Source organism: Alligator mississippiensis, chromosome 1, assembly GCF_030867095.1.
Source record: "Alligator mississippiensis isolate rAllMis1 chromosome 1, rAllMis1, whole genome shotgun sequence".
NCBI classification, from domain to species: Eukaryota; Metazoa; Chordata; order Crocodylia; family Alligatoridae; genus Alligator; species Alligator mississippiensis.
Window position 1 is genome coordinate 109,512,159 of NC_081824.1, and position 19,197 is coordinate 109,531,355.

Sequence of the window (19,197 nt, forward strand, 5' to 3'; positions counted from 1 at the left end):
ACGTTTTTTTTCGTGGTGGGTTGGTTGTATTTGTTCTTAGCCCTCCCCCATGAATGTAGATTGGGGAGGAATGTCATAACACCATCAGTGCTTTTACAATCTATGCCATTCTCTTATCATGGATCTGTATGTGTCTTTAGATGGGTTTATCTGTGTTTGGGTATAGCTGGGTGGGTTTATCTCTGAAATAGCTGAAATGTTTGCCTGCCTGTTTCACCCTGTCACGCTGAGGTTCAGCTTTATTTTTCAAATGAATCCTTGAACCAGGTGGTTAAAAGGTGGAAATGTTTGTTTACAAGTTCAGTGTTCTGCTCTTGTAAGGGGTCAGCACATGCTGAGTCCTGCTGACTCCAGTAGGCCTTGTTTGCAGGGGCACACTCTAATAGGATCAGGGCCTAATGGAGCTCAAAAGTGCACTTACACACAGTTATCTCGAAGCAAGATTTGTTTGGCAGTCTGTTTTATTAGATCAGCTGTATAGATGGAAGAGAGGCTAGACAAGCTTTCAAGCACAAACGCTCCTCCCTCAGGCCTGAGAAAAGAGCAGATACAGCTTACACTAGATATCAGTAGAAGTTACTTATATACTGTACTTTATCTTGAAGTCATTGAGAACTCCACACATCTAGCTGATGGTTGGGCAGATATGGTACTAGAGTTCTAATTCCAGCTCTGCTTTTCTTCTTTCTCAGACCTTGGGCTGTTGCTTACACAGTGCAAAGAGGAGGGTACTACTGCTAACTTACTTAACATTTAGTGTGGAGAATTGTGGCTCTGATTACACAAGCATTTATATACCATGGTACCATGTACCAGCACTGTGTTTGCAGGGGTGTTAGATGAGGAGTCCTTTGAGGATTAATATAGGGGCATAGGTTGTAGCTGTGTTGGTCTAAGGACATAAGCAGACAAGGTTTTTTGGGTAAATCTGATATCTTTCATTAGACCAGCTCAAATAGTTGGAAAAATTCTTCTTTGCAAGCTTTTGGGTTAAATACCCTTAGTCAGGCTGAGGAAGCATTTGCGGTTGGTCTGTGTGCTCTTCCTGGATGGAATGAATAGTAAAGAAGCCAGAATCTTGCACATACTAGCCTCTGGTTTCTTTACTATTCATCCCATTCAGGAAGAGCACAGACCAACTGCAGATGCTTCCTCAGCCTGATAGGGTATTTATACCCAAAAGCTTGCAAAGAACTTTCCAACTATTTGAGTTGGTTTAATGAAAGATATCAGATTTACCCAAAGAACCTTGTCTGCCTTGAGGATTAAAATGTGTTGAAATACTGAGTATTACTGATCTACATTTTTAATTTAATATTCCAGTCATTCCTCATCCTACAGATGCATAAGGAGTTGATATGACCACATACTCTTTCCTTCTAGTTGTGTAGGTCAAAAATGTGCATGTACTTTATCCAACATCTAATCTGATCTTTGTTAATTGACAAAACTTCCTCAAAGACTTTTTTTTTTTTTTTAAAGCAGTGCTAGGGAGATAATGTTAAGAGATTTTAACTTGTTAATTGGAATCTACCAACATTGATTATTCTTTTTGGCCATGCATTCAATTTCCAGGGCATTACATGGGTCTGTATTTCAGCTGTTACTGTTGTATGTGATTTGGTCACAAGTATAGTTTGCATCCACTTACATCTTTTCACTTGAAATACTGACAGACTAGTGGCTTGAAAGTCAGTTCATTTTAAATAATTTTTGGTTTCTTTCCCAGATGACAATCAAAACAAAACCAATGAAAAGAAAGAGAAAAAAATGGTTTCTCAGAAACCCCATGGTACTGTGGAATATACTGTAAGTACTTGTGTAGTTAGGTCATCAGTAATATTGTTTAACAAATAAGACTGAAGCTGATAGGAAATCAGTCAAATACTGTAGACGTCACTTTTTGTTTTCTAATGTATAATGCATAGGCCTTCCTGCCCTGTATATTTTCACTGCCACAGAATGGTCATTTAATAGTTTGTCCCATGCAGTATAGTTTAAGCCAGTGGTTCTCAACCTTGTTAGGTTCGAGGCACCCCTTGGAAAATGCCATCTCTTAGTTTTCACTCTTACTAAAGAAAAATAATAGAGCAGTTCTTCTGTTGCAAGGAACTTGGAAAGATCACACCAGGTCAGAATGTTTTTAACACTATGGATACCTTTTTGGAATCTCTGGGTTAGTCTTGTGAATTGTCTTTGCACACCTAATGGTGGGAACATTGCATGCCACCCTCTCAGTGCACTTGAAAAGATCTGAAGGCACCCCAGGGTGCTGTGGCACCCTGGTTGAGAATCATTGGCTTAAGCCCTACAGCAGGGCTGTCTTTGGACTCTGAGCTGGTTGTGCGACTCCTCTTTTCTATTTGGTCTGTGTTGCCTTTGTACCAGAAACTAGCTGCATTATAAAAGCCTCTGATGTTCTTATCTTTTGCACAGAGAAGGAACTCTTGACCCGACTTGCACATGGGTGCCTGTACACTGCATTTTCAGTGTATCAGTTGAGAATAGGTTTAGACTTTTCATTGCTGGGATGGTTTAGAGAACAGTGACTATCAAGCTTGCACAGAATTACATCCATAATTATAGCTTAGTGTGTGTGTGTATGTAATATACTCACCACTTTTTCCCAAACCAATTCTAATTGGGATGCTGATTAATTAAAAGGATGTTTTAACTAAGTTTTATGAAAAAAAATTAGACAGATCTTAACTATTCTGTTTATTGTACTTTCTATTGTAGAGGAATTATTAAACACATAGACACTGCTTTTTAATTGTCATTTACCGAAAAGTAGACGATGAAACAGCAAATATATTGGAACATTATGTCCATCCCCTAGAAATGATGTACTAAATAAAGTTTATTTCAATTGTTGTACTTTTCTGATATTTGATCATTGCCATATCTTAAACTGTAACCTTTTGTTCTTCAGGCTGGAATTCAGGACACCCTAAATAGCATAGCACTGAAGTTTAACATTACTCCAAACAAACTTGTGGAACTCAATAAACTGTTCACACACACAATTGTTCCAGGACAGGTAAATCTTAAGTTTTGAATACTTCTCAAATTCGGAGTCTTTGTTCTATTTTTAAGAGGGACTTTTTTCCCCTGTTTAGGGAATTGGGTATATGACTGTGAACGACAGCTGTGTAATGTAACTGTAGGATAAATTAACAAATCTCACTGCAGGGTTAGGCTTTCTCTAAGACAGACAGCAATGTTAACTGTTTTTGAAATAATTAAATATTAAATCAATATGTGAAGGGTTAAACGTTTAACATTTCATGTCCCTAGTTCCAACATGGATTCCGTTGCAAGATGGCCAAAGTTTTTATATAAGAGTTTTTATATAACCTCTTTGTTTTTCTTTCATATGGAAATGCTTTTAAAATAAATTATTTGCATCTATACCATTGAACAGGTTCTATATGTACCTGATACTGACCACCATTTCAGTGCTGCTAGGTTTCCTTCTTCCAGTCCTGGTGCCACTGTTTCTCCTTCCTCATCGGATGCCGAATATGACAAACTTCCTGTAAGAATTTTTTGTTTGTTTGTTCTTATATTTATAGAACCCTGTTCAACATGCTGGTTCTGAGGATGGTTTGTGGGATGTGATTACAGTCAGGGTTGCCTCAGCAGTGTCTGCTATCATTTCCAACTCACTTACCACCCCGATTCTTCATTGCTGAGAGAACTGTTGACCGTGAAGGGCTCTATCAGACTCCCACTAATTCCAGTAGGAATTGGATTAAGCCCTAAGTGTGTTACAGCAGTTGACAAATGTGTCCTTGAAAAGTGGGGTGCGGAGGAAGGAAGGAGAGAGAGAGGAGCTAGGATAGATATAAAATAATATTTTGTACTCTTTCATAGGTTCATAGATGTAGGGTTGGAAGGGACCTAAGTAGATCATCAAGTCTGACCACCTGCCCTGGGCAGGAGAGAATACTGGGCACATATGACCCCAGCTAGGTAATTGTCAAGCCTCCTCTTAAAGACCCCCAGGGTAGGAGCCAGCGCCACTTCCCTTGGAAGTTGGTTCCAGATCCTAGCCACCCTGACTGTGAAATAGTATCTTCTAATGTCCAGCCTGAACCTAGTCTCAAACAACTTATGGCTGTTATTCCTTGTTACTCCAGGAGGTGCTCGGGTGAACAGGGTCTCACCCATTTCCCGCTGGTCCCCCCTGGTAAGTTTGTAGATGGCCACCAGGTCCCCCCTCAGTCTTCCCTTGTGAAGGCTGAACAGGTTCAGGTCCCATAGCCTTTCCTCATATGGTCTGCCCTGCTGTCCCCAGATCACACGAGTGGCCCTCCTCTGAACCCTCTTGATGCTAGCCACATCTCTCCTAAAGTGCAGCGCCCAGAACTGGATACAGTACTCTAACTGTGGCCTGACCAGTGTTGCATAGAGGAGGAGGATCACCTCCTTGGCCCTGCTTGTGATGCATCTGTGGATGCATGACAAGGTACAGTTGGCCTTACTGACCGCGTCCTCACATTGGTGGTCCATGTTCATTTTGGAATTGATAATGACTCCAAGATCTCTGCTACTGTGCTTTTGAGAAGGGAGTTCCCCAACCTGTAGGTATGCTTCTGGTTCTTACTGCCCAAGTGCAGTACTCTGCATCCTATTCTCATTTGCCCACCCCTGTAACCTGTCCAGGTCCAGCTGTATCCTGTCTCTGCCTTCTAGTGTGCCCACCTTGCCCCAGATCTTGGTGTCGTCAGCGAATTTGAACAGGGTGCTTTTCACCCCCTCGTCCAAGTCACTAATAAAGAGATTAAACAGTGCAGGCCTGAGGACTGAGCCCTGGGGGACCCCACTGCCCACATCTCTCCAGGTCAAATATGACCTGTTCACCTCCACTCTCTGGGTGCAGCCCCTCAGCCACTTTGCGACCCATCTGACCGCGTAGGCATTAATGCCACAGTCACCTAGTTTTTTAATGAGAATGGGGTGGGAGACAGTCAAAGGCCTTCCTGAAGTCCAGAAAGACTACATCCACCGTGACACCTGCGTCCAGTGATTTTGTGATCTGATCCTGCTTGGCAGATTCAAATGCACGTACAAAATCCTGCATGCACATTTTTCTGTTTGTACAGCCTGCTAGTTTACTCTCATTAAAGATATAGTAGGATTGTTGTTGGCCACAAAGAGTGGGAAGGGATATGTAGCCATGTTAGTCTGAAGTGAAACAGAAGGCAGGTAGATTTGCACCATATAGACTAACTAAATCAGAGAGGTATAAACTTTCATAAGCAGCAGCTTGTTTCATTGGATGCTGCTAGTTTACCAGGCCTCTGGTGTTAAGGTTTTCTGTGAATGGTTCCAGCATGATAAACAGGATTGTTCTCATTTCATTTACCTTGGAATGATGAAGAGCTATGTTGGCTCCATCAGGGTTTGAGCCAGTTGCTCCAAGGAGTTTACATACTTCTGTGGCAGCCTTGAAGCAGCTAATCTGTTCTACATGCAAATCTGGGAAATCACTCAAAATGTTAAGCCTCACTCCTCTACAAGCTGATCCATATGAAGGACTCCTGTGCCCACAGGAACTTCCTTTAAAGTCAGTGGGGCTGTACTATGCACAGGGATTTTCCCATATGGGTTGTATTGTAGGATTGGGCCTCTGACTAAGTATCTAATTGGAAAACGTGCAATGAGCTGTTTTTATTTTTCCTGTCTCCTGTACTTGGAGATTCTTTTATGATGTTATAATCCAAACATTCTCATACTCAGTGGGTTATGCAATATAAGACATTAGGAAAATTGTTAATGAAACTTGGTATTTAATTTTCCAAAATTGGAGAGAGACTAAATATACTCTCCATCCTGTTGTTCTGCACTAAGGCTTTTGTTTTTTTAAAGGATGCTGACTTGGCAAGAAAGGCCTTCAAGCCAATTGAAAGAGTCTTGTCTTCTACCTCTGAAGAGGATGAACCAGTTATTGTCAAATTTTTAAAAATGAACTGTCGTTACTTCACGGATGGTAAGGTAAGCAGAACTTGGGACTTGTGTTTGATTTGAGATCCTTAATAGCGTGAAATATGTTAGATAAATAAAAGACTAACAGTAGGTTCTACAGCCACTGCGTAGAAGTGTTCTTTATTATTAAATACTATATAGATGTGTGGTATATCAGTGCACAGTATTTGTTTCTTTTTTTTTTTTTAAAGAATCAACCTAGTAAGATGACTGCTTGATGGTAGGATAGTTCTTCCTTCCCACCCATCTCCTCCTTCACAGACTTTTACTGAAAAGGTTTCCTTTCAGGTGTGGTAAGGACCTTGTCCAATTTGTTAGGAAAATCACTTGCACAGTTCAGCTACTCCTTGTCCACTCGAGCCGAGTTCACTGGGTCTCAACAAGTTCTGTGAAGGATTTATCAAATGGACGTGACTTTTTTTTTCATTGTATTTCATTTGCAACCTCTTGAACTCTTTTTAGTCTTCTAGATGTAAAGGTACAAGGCTAAGGTATCATCTTAAGTCTGCAATTCACTCCTGAAGACTTCATCCTCCCTTATTTATCTTATCTATCCTTGTTGATTCCCATTGAAGTCTTCAATATAAGATGTTTGCTTGTTGGATTTTCAAGTTCTCTGAAGTCGGTAATAAATATTGAGATGGTTGTTTCAATTTAGCCCTCCCCCTCTCCTTTGTCCTAATGTTTATTCAAGATTTACTCATTTACATTCAGGTGTCTGGTTTCTGCTGATCCTGAGTGGCCACGGAATGTACACTTTTTACTAATTTAGAAATTGTTTAGGCTGCTAGTCTGTAAATTTAGCAGAATATTGCAGTGTCTTAAGCTTAGCAAGTACAGTAGTGTTTATTTGCTTGTTTTTTGTATGATGCTTGCTTGTTCTTGAGTTCCATTTCACGAAACATCATGCCATCTTTTTTTTTTTCTTGGAGCCCAAATCTGATTTCTGGAGCCATACATTTCTTCACACCACAGCAATGCAAAGTGACTTTTGTTCTTTGTCAATAAAATGTAGGGCACAGCCTAATGTGTTAATGTTTCTCCTTGTGCCTACGGACCTAATATAGTATAATTATGTGGTGTTCTACTCTGCATTGCAAACGGTGACGTAGGTGCCATTGGATGTGAATGGCAGAACCCAACCAGCATGGGCCTGCACTAGCACTTACTTGATTTTCCTTCCTCTGGCCACTTGCCTTCTATCCTTCATTAGCATGGCTTGGAGATTGAGTGGTCCTTTCACTTAATGATACTTTCGGCATTCAGTCGGTCTTTGTAACGCTTAATTGCTATGCGCTGACAGACTGATGTGATGGAATTTAGTGCAGGCTGAAAATGTGGATATGATCGTAGTTTGCTAACAGGCCATCCATGAGTACCAGTCTAGGGTGTGGAGATTGGAAGTCTGGTCTGAAAACCTCCAAGTGATTTAGAGGTTCTGAGTTTTACTGTTTGTCTACAAAGTTTCTTCAGTATCGTATCCAAACCACAACTGGAGTCATTTCCAAGAATTGGAAAACCTTTAGTAGCTGGGTAAACAAATGGGTGCCCTAGAATTTCTGTCTTGATTCTCTGTAACATATGCCAACAAATCCATGTATCGGATGGCTTTTTGAAGAATACATCAGTGGGATGGAAAACCCTAGGTTAGATTGCTGCTGGAATGACAACCTTGACACAGGTAGAGCTCTGCATATATGTGCGCACATGTGCATGTGGAAATGCATGCTACCAGCTTGCAGCAGGGCTGTTAACACAGTGGTGGTTGGGAATCATGGTTGGGATTAGCCAGAGGGTTGCTCATATGGGGGTTTATTCAGGGAAAATTTATAGTTGTGGAGATGGGGGGAACTGGAGTTCTGAACTTTAGGGGTCTTGTTTGGGGAATCCTATCGTTGAGTTGTTACAATAAACAAACAAACAAACATCTCTGAGCTCTTTGGATAGGGCGGGATATAAGTCTAATAAAGAAATAGATCATGGTGGAGTATCCAAAATTTAAAGGATGCTCGTGGGTTCAAACAAGACAGACAAACTCAAATATTTCTTCTCTGTTTAATTAACAAGCGGCTTTAGTTCATAGCAACCTGGGATGAAAATTAAGTATCTTGATTCCTCTTTATGACACTGTCCTTGTCTGCCAAGAACTTTGAGTATTACAAAGGGATCTTTTTATTTGCTCTTCTTGTAATATCTGTCCCCCTGGGAGCTGAAGTGGTCTCTTAGAAAACATGTACTCCACAGTTCTACAAAGAGATGAGTGAGAGAGAGAATTATGTTGGCAATAGCCTCTAAAGGTTATGCTGTACTACTGATTGTTTGAGTCTTCTGGTCAGTGATAGGTCTGATGTGTTAACTATCTTTGTTTCTTTTTATTTTCAGGGTGTAGTTGGGGGTGTCATGATAGTGACTCCAAACAACATCATGTTTGACCCACATAAGTCGGATCCTCTGGTAATTGAGAATGGTTGTGAAGAGTATGGGCTCATTTGCCCCATGGAAGAGGTTGTCTCGATAGCGCTCTACAATGATATCTCCCACATGAAGATTAAAGATGCCCTGCCATCGTAAGGAGTGTTTTTTGCTGATCATGTTTACATCTTATCAGTAATGAAGAGAAAACAGAGTGGAGGAGGTAGAAAAGGTTGAGGAAAATACAAACCACCTATACTTTTTATCTTCATCTCTCTGCTTTCCTTGTTGTCTATGAAGCATGAACAAAGAAAGAACCTTTTCCCATGGTAGTAGGCCATAACTAGGCAATGAGTATAAAAGCTAAATTAGTAAAGAAGGAAGGTGAAAATGAGTGAAGGCATGCTATGTAAACTTTATTTTTTTTCCAAGAGGTTGGTTTCTTCACGAAGTTCTCTAGGAGAGTATTCTACAATTTTGGTGGAAGAAAAACCATTGAATAATACTGTTAATTAATTTGGATCATATTGTCGCTGTTGTGATTGGGGAGAGACATGATGGGATATAGGTATCATTTAAAACTTACTGTTCCAGCAGCAGTTAAGTTCCCACCTCCTGCAAAACCCAGAAGATCTCAGTCCACAGAATATTGCTATGCAGGGACCAAAAATAATTTGATAGTTTAGATTGTTTTTAATATAGAATATATTTCCCTTTTTTTGGCATTTTGACTTCAATGTGCTCTGGGTGATGCATGCTGTCCATATGTGTGCTGTAGAAAAAATGTATCTTTACACTCCAGGTAAAGATTTCTTCTGTTCTGAACAGAATTCTTTTCAAATAAATGAGTCGCCTTCTCTCTGCTCTCCCCGACCAAAAAATGGCCACCATATTCCAGAACTTGAATAAAGATTATTAAACCTATGTAGGGTTTCCTTTGCCCAGGTCTTTATACCACACTCATCACCACTGCATCTTGGTTTCTAGGAGAAGGGAAGCCTTCTAAGATTTTATTCTTTGTTGTTCTTCTCTTCAGCTTTGATAAATGGTAATAGCAGATAAAGATCTTCAGCTGTTTGTTTTTATATTTCCGAGATTTTTCCACTTAGAGGTTGTTTTATAGCTTGCCTCATCTGCTGCTAAAGTCTTTGGGGAAACCCTGCACTCAAATTATCAGCCTTTAGCATTAGGGTAATAATAAAAGCAATAAGAGAGACTCTAATGCTTTTAAGAACATTTACTATTCAGCAGTGAAGTAGTATAAGTGCATTAATGTGTAGACATTCTCTGTGGTTTGCTTGCCTTTCAAAAATTAATATCTTCCCCGTTAGAGAAGCAGATACTTAAAGAGCATGGCTCATGGCCATAGACATACTATTCTTCCTTTATCTATGGAGAGAAGTAGCAAAAGGAGTGATCCTCAGCTGATCAGTAAATAAGTGCAGTTAAGTGGACTCCCATGAACATATATAATTTTCCATGAGTTGATGATCTGGGCCATAATTTTTAACTATCGAATTCCTGTTGACTTGTTACGAGGCAAGGCTTTTTGTGATATCTTTTATTGGACCAGCTGCATAGTTGAGAGGTCCTTATAGGTATGTATGTATCATTTCTCCACCCATGTGGCATACATAGTTCCACTTTTTTAAGTTATACTTCCTACATTTTCTTCCTTTTTTGATACCACTTGTTTTAGTTGGCTTGTATTTTATTTTGAAGGAAGCTATTTCTGTTGTTTTAAAGCTTTAAATTATTTTAACATAATTTAAGTTTTTTTTCTTTGCCATTTTGTTTGGTTTTCATTTTATTTTTAACACCCCATCTGCATCCACCATTTCTCCTGACAGTGACATACCAAAGGATCTTTGTCCTCTGTACAGGCCAGGAGAGTGGGAAGATCTTTCCTCTGAGAAAGATATCAACCCTTTCAGCAAGTTCAAGTCCCTTAACAAAGAGAAGAGGCAGCAGAACGGAGATGACTCCAGTGCACTAGATGCCAAAACAATAAAACCATCAGATGAGGAGAAGCCTACTGATTTTGAACTGCTCAAATCTCCTGAGAGTACTATTTCAGTTAGGAGTAAGTCACTGGAACCTCTCAAGGCTGTTACCTCCATTAAAGCATCTGAAAGATCTGCAGAAATGCATATAAAGGAGCCTTTTGGAGAAAAAGCTTCTTCAGAATCCAAAACCAAAGAAAATTCCTTTCTGGGAGGAGATGAAGGTTTTGTTGAACTGGAGGGGACCCCACCTCAAACAGATGGTGAATTGGACAGAAAGGATGGAGCAATGGAAAGTTTTCCTATTGACTCTAAGGGGATGAGTAAAGCAAAGTTGCAAGTAACCCAATCTGTTTCAGAAGTCCAGGAGCATTTGACATTTGATTTGTCTGAAACAAAGAACAATGTTAAACCCAAAGCTGACCTAGATTTAGAACTGTGTGAGAAACAAGATGTTGTGCCAGAAGTAAACAAATGTGCCGGTTCCCCAACAACTAAGGTGGAGACTACAGTGGACACACAGAAGGATCTAGAGAAGGACAAACTTATAGAATTTTACCTTGGTAAAGACAAAGATGGGTCACAGTCTTCTGAAGATTTGCATAAAGCTAAAATGCATGAAGATGAAAATAATAAAGCAGTTGGCATAGACCTCACACTTAACTGTTCAGACTCCCAAGCCAATGGTCCTTGTACAGTTATACATACAGAGTCTGATTCCAGTTGCACTGAAAGGAAAGAGTCTTCGTTGGAAGTCAGCTCAGCTGCAGCAGAAGAAAAGGATCTTAAAAAGTCTGTGGATTCTCTCTTAGTATCACCAGTGGACAAGACCTGCCAGGAAACACAGTTAGACAATAAAGCAGAAATCAGACTGTGGCTGTTGCAGAAAATTCAGGTGCCAATTGAAGGTAGGTCACAGTATGTGTTTGTTGCTATGAATGATGAAAGCTAGCCAGAATCATCCTACTGATAGTTGTAAAATGATCTTTCTATTATAAATGTCCTCTTAATGCAGTTTGAGTAGCATTTTACAATATGAAGCCTCAGCCCTAGAAACTCTCAGTCAAAAAGCAGTAGAGGAGAAAAAGGTTCCCTTCAAATTAGTTGGGCTGCTGAGTTTGGAAAATGTTAGTATGCTTTATGTTCAGTAACTCCTTTCAGAGTGCCCTGCACATAAAGAATGCAATAAAATGTCAGCCACAGGTAGTATCTAATGTAACACACTATGGAATAAAAATTATTTTACTGTTAGTTAGGCAGGCTCTGCAGATTTGCCGAAACCTTTGGTGTTTCCTGTATGCAAAATCCAAAACATTGCAGTCCAGGCATGTTTTGTATGGACCTCCAAAAAAGTGGTGAGTAGGCACAAAAGTACATTCTTGCTGAGTAATTGGTTTTTATGATAACTAGAAGAAGTGCAAAGGTAGGTGTTTGCAAATATGGCATTCCCCGGGCCCCAAACCAAAATCAAATTCCAGTTTAAGTAACGTGTGTATGTAACACCTCTTCCACAAGTTTAAAGACCCAGTTCTCCCCTGTTGCTGGTCTGCACTGAAACCAGTGCAATGAATTTTCCTGACTTCAGTGGAGATATCTATGATTTACACTGTTGGGAAAGGAGAACTGTCTGCAGGCCTGGATTTCAGAAACCATTAACAAACCCACCCTCCAAAAATGGATTTTCCCTTTATTTCTTTGGAAAACAGTTGTGTCCACTGACAGACCTTGAGAACCATTGTCTAGTTGAAAAGGTAGTTGTCAGTACATTCCCCAGAGCAGATGCAACATGAGCTTTACTGTACTCGACTGTCCCTTTCCAGAAAGAGATTGAATTTGGAGCCATTTGTAATTAGTTGCAGATGCTGTACTGTAAGCAGACTGATTCTTTTGTCTCTGTGGTTCAGATATGCTACCTTCAAAAGAGGAGAAAAGCAAGACCCCTCCGATGTTTCTGTGTATCAAAGTGGGAAAGCCCATGAGAAAGTCTTTTGTTACACAGAGCACAACTATGGCACAGCAGTATGGTAAAAAGATTAAGCAGCCAGAGTACTGGTTTGCCGTTCCTCGGGAAAGGTAAGTTGTGATACAGAATATGAAAGCATGCTTGTAATACAGTAGAAATGCCAGAGGGTGACAAGCTGTGCAAGAAAACTCTTGAGTAAACTAACCTTGTTGTATGGCTGAAACAGTTTTCTGGTCCCTGGGTCATCAAGAAATGTTCCTGACAGAAAATTAAAGATTTCTATTGAGCCTTTTTCTTCCTTAGATTGTGAATTGGATGAGACTGCTTTGAAAAGTACAAATTGCTCTAGTTAAAGGGCGACTTGAATACAGTAAATATTTTGGGAAGAGATTATTAAAGAACCATATCGATGAGCACCAGATGCTTTGATACAGCACAGTGATACACTTGAGTGATTAGCTTCTTAAAATTTTATTCTTTTAGACTGAATCTTTTAAAGATAGCTGTGTGACTACTGCAGGGAAGTACAGTCAGCTTTGGGGCTTTTGAAGAGCTTTGCTTAAACATAAGGATAGTGGGGTCAATTCTGCTTACCTTTGTTCTCCATATTATCATCTGTCAGGACTGAAGGAGTTATTTTTTTCCGGGGATAATGGATAGGAAGGCATCACACAGACAGTAGGGAGTCTAGATTGGTCTGAGTGAACAATTAGGATCTGTCCCTATGAATAAAATTGCCTCAGCAATACAATGGAAGACCAGTGACTGGACAACCCAGGAAGGGAAACTTGTAGGATCAGGTTGGTGTGAGCTGGTTGCAGAAGGGAATATGGAGATAGAAAGGCAGGAGGCTTTGGGAGAGCCAAGCAGGTGATTCTTCCAGCAGGGCCTTGAAGTTTTGCTTTTCCATTCTAACTAAGGGCTCTATGTGTTGTCTTTCATTTGGCTAATAAATGCTAGACTATTGTTGCTTAAAACACCTGGTGGGTGCATCACTCTATCTCTAGTAGCAGGAATCTAAATTAATTTATACCCATGATGAGACAAAGGGGTGCTGAAACAGAGGACCCAGTCTCTGAGTAGTGCAGTTTCATAGATTTCATAGACATTAGGGCTGGAAGGGACCTCGGAAGATCATCGAGTCCAGCCCCCTGCCCAAAGGGCAGGAAGTCAGCTGGGGTCATAGGATCCCAGCAAGATGAGCATCCAGTTTGCTCTTGAAGGTGTTCAATGTAGGCACTTGAACCACCTCCGGTGGCAGGCTGTTCCAGACCTTGGGGGCTCGGACAGTAAAGAAATTCTTCTTTATGTCCAGCCTGAAACAGTCTTGTAGTAGTTTATGACCATTCGACCTTGTCATCCCTTGGGGGGCTCTGGTGAACAAATGTTCCCCCAGATACTGGTGGTCACCCCTGATAAACTTGTAGGTGGCCATCAAATCACCCCTGAGCCTGCGCTTTTCCAGGCTAAAGAGCCCCAGGGCTCTCAGCCTGTCATCGTAGGGTCTGCTTCCCTGACCTCTGATCACGCGCGTGGCTCTTCTCTGGACTCTCTCAAGCTTCTCCACATCCTTTTTGAATTGTGGAGCCCAAAACTGGACACAGTACTCCAGCTGCGGCCTCACTAAGGCCGAGTACAAGGGGAGAATGACGTCCCGGGATTTGCTTGAGAAGCATCTATGGATGCAAGCCAGCGTTTTGGTCGCTTTACTAGCTGCAGCATCGCACTGCAGGCTCATGTTCATCTTGTGGTCAATGATGACCCCCAAGTCTCTTTCTTCCATAGTGCTAGCCAACATAGCACTGCCGAGCCTATAAGGATGCTGCGGGTTTTTCTTCCCAAGGTGGAGAACCTTGCATTTATCGGCATTGAACACCATCAGATTCTCGTCTGCCCACTTGTTGAGCCTGTCCAGGTCAGCCTGGATCACCTGCCTGTCTTCTGGTGTGGATGCTTTGCCCCAAAGTTTGGTGTCATCAGCGAACTTGACCAGTCCGCTTCTGACTCCAGTGTCCACATCATTAATGAAGATGTTGAACAGTATGGGTCCAAGGACAGAGCCTTGGGGGGGACCCCACTGGTCACAGGACACCACGATGAGTGACTTCCATCAATTACTACCCTCTGGGTCTGATCCCAGAGCCAGTTTTCCAGCCAGTGGATTGTGGAGGACCCAAGGCGACAATTGGCCAGTTTCTCTAAGAGGTGATTATGGGAAACCAGGTCAAAGGCTTTTGTGAAGTCAAGATATATGACATCAATCTCTTCTCCCTTGTCCAGGTGATAGGTCACCTGGTCGTAGAAGGAAATGAGATTGGTCAAGCAAGACCTACCCGCAACAAACCCTTGCTGGCTATCCCTTAAGATGTTGGCGTCGGCCAGTCCATTAAGGATGGCCTCTTTAATAAACTTTTCTAAGATCTTCCCCAGGATAGAAGTCAGGCTGATGGGCCTATAGTTAGCCGGATCCACTTTCCTCCCTTTCTTGAAGATAGGCACCACATTGGCCTTCTTCCAGTCTTCGGGCACTACACCAGAGCGCCAAGAGTTTTCAAAGATCCGTGCTAGAGGCTGGGCTATGATGCTCGCCAGTTCCTTGAGTACCCTGGGGTGAAGATTGTCAGGGCCGGCTGACTTGAAGGTATCCAGCTTCTCAAAATGTTCCTTCACAAAGTCAGCATTAATGGAGGGCAGGGGATCACCCTCACCTGGACTTCCCTGTCCCGTAGCGGGCATGGGCGTATGACTTGCACCTGAAAAAGGTGAAGGCCTGTACTACAGCACTGAACAAGAGTTGCTCCTGGAGAGGTTGACTACAGGTTGGGGCTTAGCACCCCTTCTCACAATATGACAGGGCAATGCTTACATTTGCCTTTTGGGTGTGGTTATGTAGAAAATGATGCCTTCTTATTCAGTGCATCTCAGTAGGTAAACAGAGGTCTGCCTGTTTTTCCACAGGCAGAGAACATGTATTTGGGTATCTGGCACCAGTTTACCTAGGTTTTAGTGGCTAGTTTTACAATTCCTTCCCAGATTTAGCTGGGTAGAGCCTATTCACCTATGGGTGAGAGAGCAAACTGAGCCCATGTAGGCTCCGACATGGACTTGTTTCAGTTCCAGCTTCAAAGGCAGACTTTGACTCTCATTTTTACTTGTACATTGCTTTCAAAGACACAGGCTTGTGCAGCTGAAAAGGAATGTGCTGTTAAGACAGAAAGGTTGCTTGAAAATATAACAGGGCAGAATCGGGTCTGCAGAACCTCTAGAAACTGTAGTAACCAAAAAGAAGCAACGCAGTTCCTCTCACAGATAGAGACACTGGATCTGGCATGTCAGGAATCTCTTACTATCAAGCTAAGCAACCATGCTGTGGACAGCAATAAACCCCAAAACGCCGCCTTATTCTGTCTCAGTTGATACAGTGGAAGGTGAAAGATGAATGAATTTTCACCAAGCCAAAATAGCAAAGGCTATACTTTTCAAAGGGAGGTATACTCTGAGCCATGCTCTTAACCTGTTTTTAGGCAGCCTTAGACCAGTTTGGTGAAACTGCTTGACCTCCTTTCGCTCTGCTGGTAACACCTCTGATTTTTTTCTGATAACAAACAAATATCGCTAACAGCATTCTTTTATTACACTTTTGGAAAGCAGAAAAGACTTTTATGTAGCCAATTAACCAAGCACACATTTTGAATGGAATAACTAACAGGCTTTTGCAACATGAAAGTATTTTCAGGGATATGCTATGAGACATTTTGGTCCAGCTGCTGCTGCTACTGCTTTTTATAATTGCCCTTTTGCCCCCTCAACCTTCTACAGCTTTATTATTGCAACGGAAAGACGGTTTTACGAGATTATCCAGATCCAAAATATAGGGGGAAATTGTGTGTTAAATATCAGTGGTGTCTCTTCAAAACTGCAGTTGTTTTAGGAAAACTGGATTTTTTTCAAAACTTCAAACATTTTCTGACTTTTTAGTTTTTCTGAAACGTACCTTCTCTCTCTCTCTTTTCTTTACCATGCCTGGTTCCCCTGTTACATTTTGGACAGGACTTGGTTAAGAAGAGCAGTGGTGTGGGCTTTGCTGACACAGCTAGTTAGGTTTCGTTCAGGTGGAATGCTGCCATTAGTTAAACTTCTAACAGCTTGAACTGTAGGTGAAGATCACTTTCGATTCACTTGCTGTATGCTAAATGCAGCATCTGTTTCCAGTGGGATTGCAGAAATGTAGCTTAAAAAAATTCTTGATTGAAGTATGAGCAAGCATGTCAGTGTTTGAAAGACACTGTTGCTCAGGACTGTCTAACTGACAGCCTGCAGGCTGCCTCTGGCCTGGAAGGGGTTAATCTGCACTGCTGCTGCCTGCTGTGGCAGGGGCAGCCAGGGGCTCTGGGCTTCCTTTCTGGCTTCTGCCTCCTGCATATGAGTCCACAGCTGGGGGGAGGTGGGGGGGGGGGGCTGTGTGCATGTGCGGTGCAGCAGCTGCCCAGGCGCACACAGGGTGGGAGAGGCCATCCATTCAGGTAGGTGGAGGAGTGATGGGTGTCCCTTCACCAGTCTGTATGCTCAGTGGGAGAGCCACCCACGGGTGCCGCACAGCACAATTATGGGGGTGGCGCACTGTCTGTGTATGCTGCTCGGGGTGGTATGGGTTCATTCAATGGTAGGGGGATGCTGGGGGTGGGGGGGCTTCGCTTCCACTGTGTGGCCCATGCAGAGTGCAGCCCCTGGCTATAGCCCTGTTGTAGCTTAATGCAAACCCAGTTATTGCTCTGAAAATAGCATTTCCATTTTGAGCTGCATGAAAGCACAGCACTGCATTTAGGAGCGTCAGTGATTGTTTGCTCAATGATAAACGTGTGCTTGAAACGTGATTTGCCTACTTGCAGTGCATTAGTAAGAAAATGTTGTTTGTTAGTGAAGGAGCCAGAGACATTGTTTATAGTTTAAGCCTTTTTGTTCTTAAAGTAATTCCCTAGTTGGAAATTGTCTCATTTCAAAAGTGAACTGCTTCAGCAGTGTCATGCCTTTAGATTTGGCAATATCTTTGCTGCTGCTCACTTCTTGTCAAAGAGCCTTTCAGGAAAATGAAACAAATATGGTCAATTTTAGTACTCCTATTCAGAAACTGCGGTTAGGTGAGTATCACTATGCTGCTGCTTGGGAAAGCTTGGAACAGGAAGGCATTTCAGACTGTTCCTAAACCTAAATATCTTTTAAGAAAAGCCCCAAACAAACAACCCCCGTCCCCCATTGGCTCAGCCCTAATCCAAACCAGTGTTTCCCATCAAATCCAGGTATAGCGACCAGTGTTACATTTCACTGGATTTTAATAAATTAAGTTTCAAAAAACGTAACCAGAATGTTGGAGCAATAGGTACACAGGTCCATAGTCATTCTGTTTGTAGTTTCCCCTATCCTAAATGTCATGCATGGTCACCCTATGCTGATACCCAGCTTCTGTAGTGACTGCATTTCAGTGGCAGATAGATATTAGGGCTGTGTGAAACGACACCATTGCATTTTGACTTGTGTTTTGACATTTCGATGGAACAGTGTTTCGCTTTGAAACCATTGTTCCATTTTGTTTAGTCGAAACAGTTTCGCTGTTTCTATGTTTTGCCCGTAGGCTATAATGGGGAAGCTCGAAACAGCCTGTAACTTTGTCATTTCTGGCCTGATTTGGATAAAACTTGCAGGAATGGTAGCCCCTTCTGAGGGCATGAAGCCTGCCAAATTTCAATGAGATCGGTGCAGGGGTTTGGGGGAAACTGCACTTCAAAATCTTGAAAGCAAAAAACTCACGTCACTTGTATGTGTTAAGCCACAGTGGGGTCAACACTGCAGGCGTGCTAGTCCCTGCTGAGGCAACAAAGCCTGCCAAGTTTCAAGGAGATAGGTGCAGGGGTTTGGGGGAAACAGCACCTCAAGCTACGGACAAGCAAAACTTGTGACATGGGTGACACTGTGTTAAGGCGCAGCAGGGTGAAAGCTGTAGGCCTGCTCGGCCCTGCTGCGGCCATGAAGCCTGCCAGCTGTCAAGAAGATAGATGCAGGGGAGTCTGGGTTCTGGGGCCCTGCACCTCTAGCTGCTGACAGGCATCACTCATGACATGGGTGGGTGACTGTGTGTGTGTGTGTGTGTGTGTGTGTGTGTGTGTGTGTTAAGGTGCACCCTCACTTAACTGACACCAAGGCAGAAAGTAGGGGAGTTCAAACAACGCTGCTTTTTATGCAGTTTTTCCATGCCTCCCCTGGAGCACTGGGTTTGGAAAAGAAGGACCTTAGGGAAGGATGACAGTCACTGTCCAGCTACACAATCAATAATGAGAGCACCCCTTGCCCCCCTCTTCTCCCTCCCTCTCCTTACTTTAGTTTCTGTTTCCCTGCAGGCAAGCCCAGCTTGAGTTTTGAAAATCAAAATGTTTAAAAATTTTTGAAATGTTTCAACTTGCCTCTTTTTGTTTCAAGGCTGTTTCGAAGCTCTCTGTTTCATTTTGATTTTGCTGTTTTGAGCTTGAAATGAGTCGAAACACCGTCAAAATGAAACTACCAGTGAAATTTTGCACATCCCTAATAGATATTGTAAGCTTAAGCTGGCACTTCCATTAAAGCATTTTTTCTCTGGTTGTAAGTAGTGTTCATGCAACATGCCAGGTTGACAGTAAAGCTGACTGGAAAAAAAAGTTTTCCAAAGCTTATCATTGTATGCTTTAAGTTTAATCTTTCTCGGTTGTGTGCATAACATCTGGAACCTCATTGGCAGAGGAACAACAGAGGAATAAAATTGTTTTGCCATGTGCTTTAATATCTTTTTCAAATGCTGTA

At 42.1% G+C, this 19,197-nt stretch overlaps 1 protein-coding gene across 4 annotated transcripts in view; it reads left to right on the top strand.

Moving 5' to 3' along the window:
* The window catches only part of NCOA7 (nuclear receptor coactivator 7), a 155,505-nt gene that overhangs the window by 119,693 nt on the left and 16,615 nt on the right, over positions 1 to 19,197 (top strand). For 3 of the 4 annotated variants that reach the window (XM_014611046.3, XM_019479498.2, XM_059733518.1), the window contains exons 4-10: positions 1,730 to 1,809; positions 2,933 to 3,040; positions 3,425 to 3,538; positions 5,875 to 6,000; positions 8,374 to 8,558; positions 10,254 to 11,314; positions 12,311 to 12,479. In XM_014611046.3, coding sequence (XP_014466532.1) covers positions 1,730 to 1,809; positions 2,933 to 3,040; positions 3,425 to 3,538; positions 5,875 to 6,000; positions 8,374 to 8,558; positions 10,254 to 11,314; positions 12,311 to 12,479 — 1,843 coding nt within the window. The remainder of the gene's footprint in view (positions 1 to 1,729; positions 1,810 to 2,932; positions 3,041 to 3,424; positions 3,539 to 5,874; positions 6,001 to 8,373; positions 8,559 to 10,253; positions 11,315 to 12,310; positions 12,480 to 19,197) is intronic. The other variant, XM_059733519.1, reaches the window with a different exon arrangement.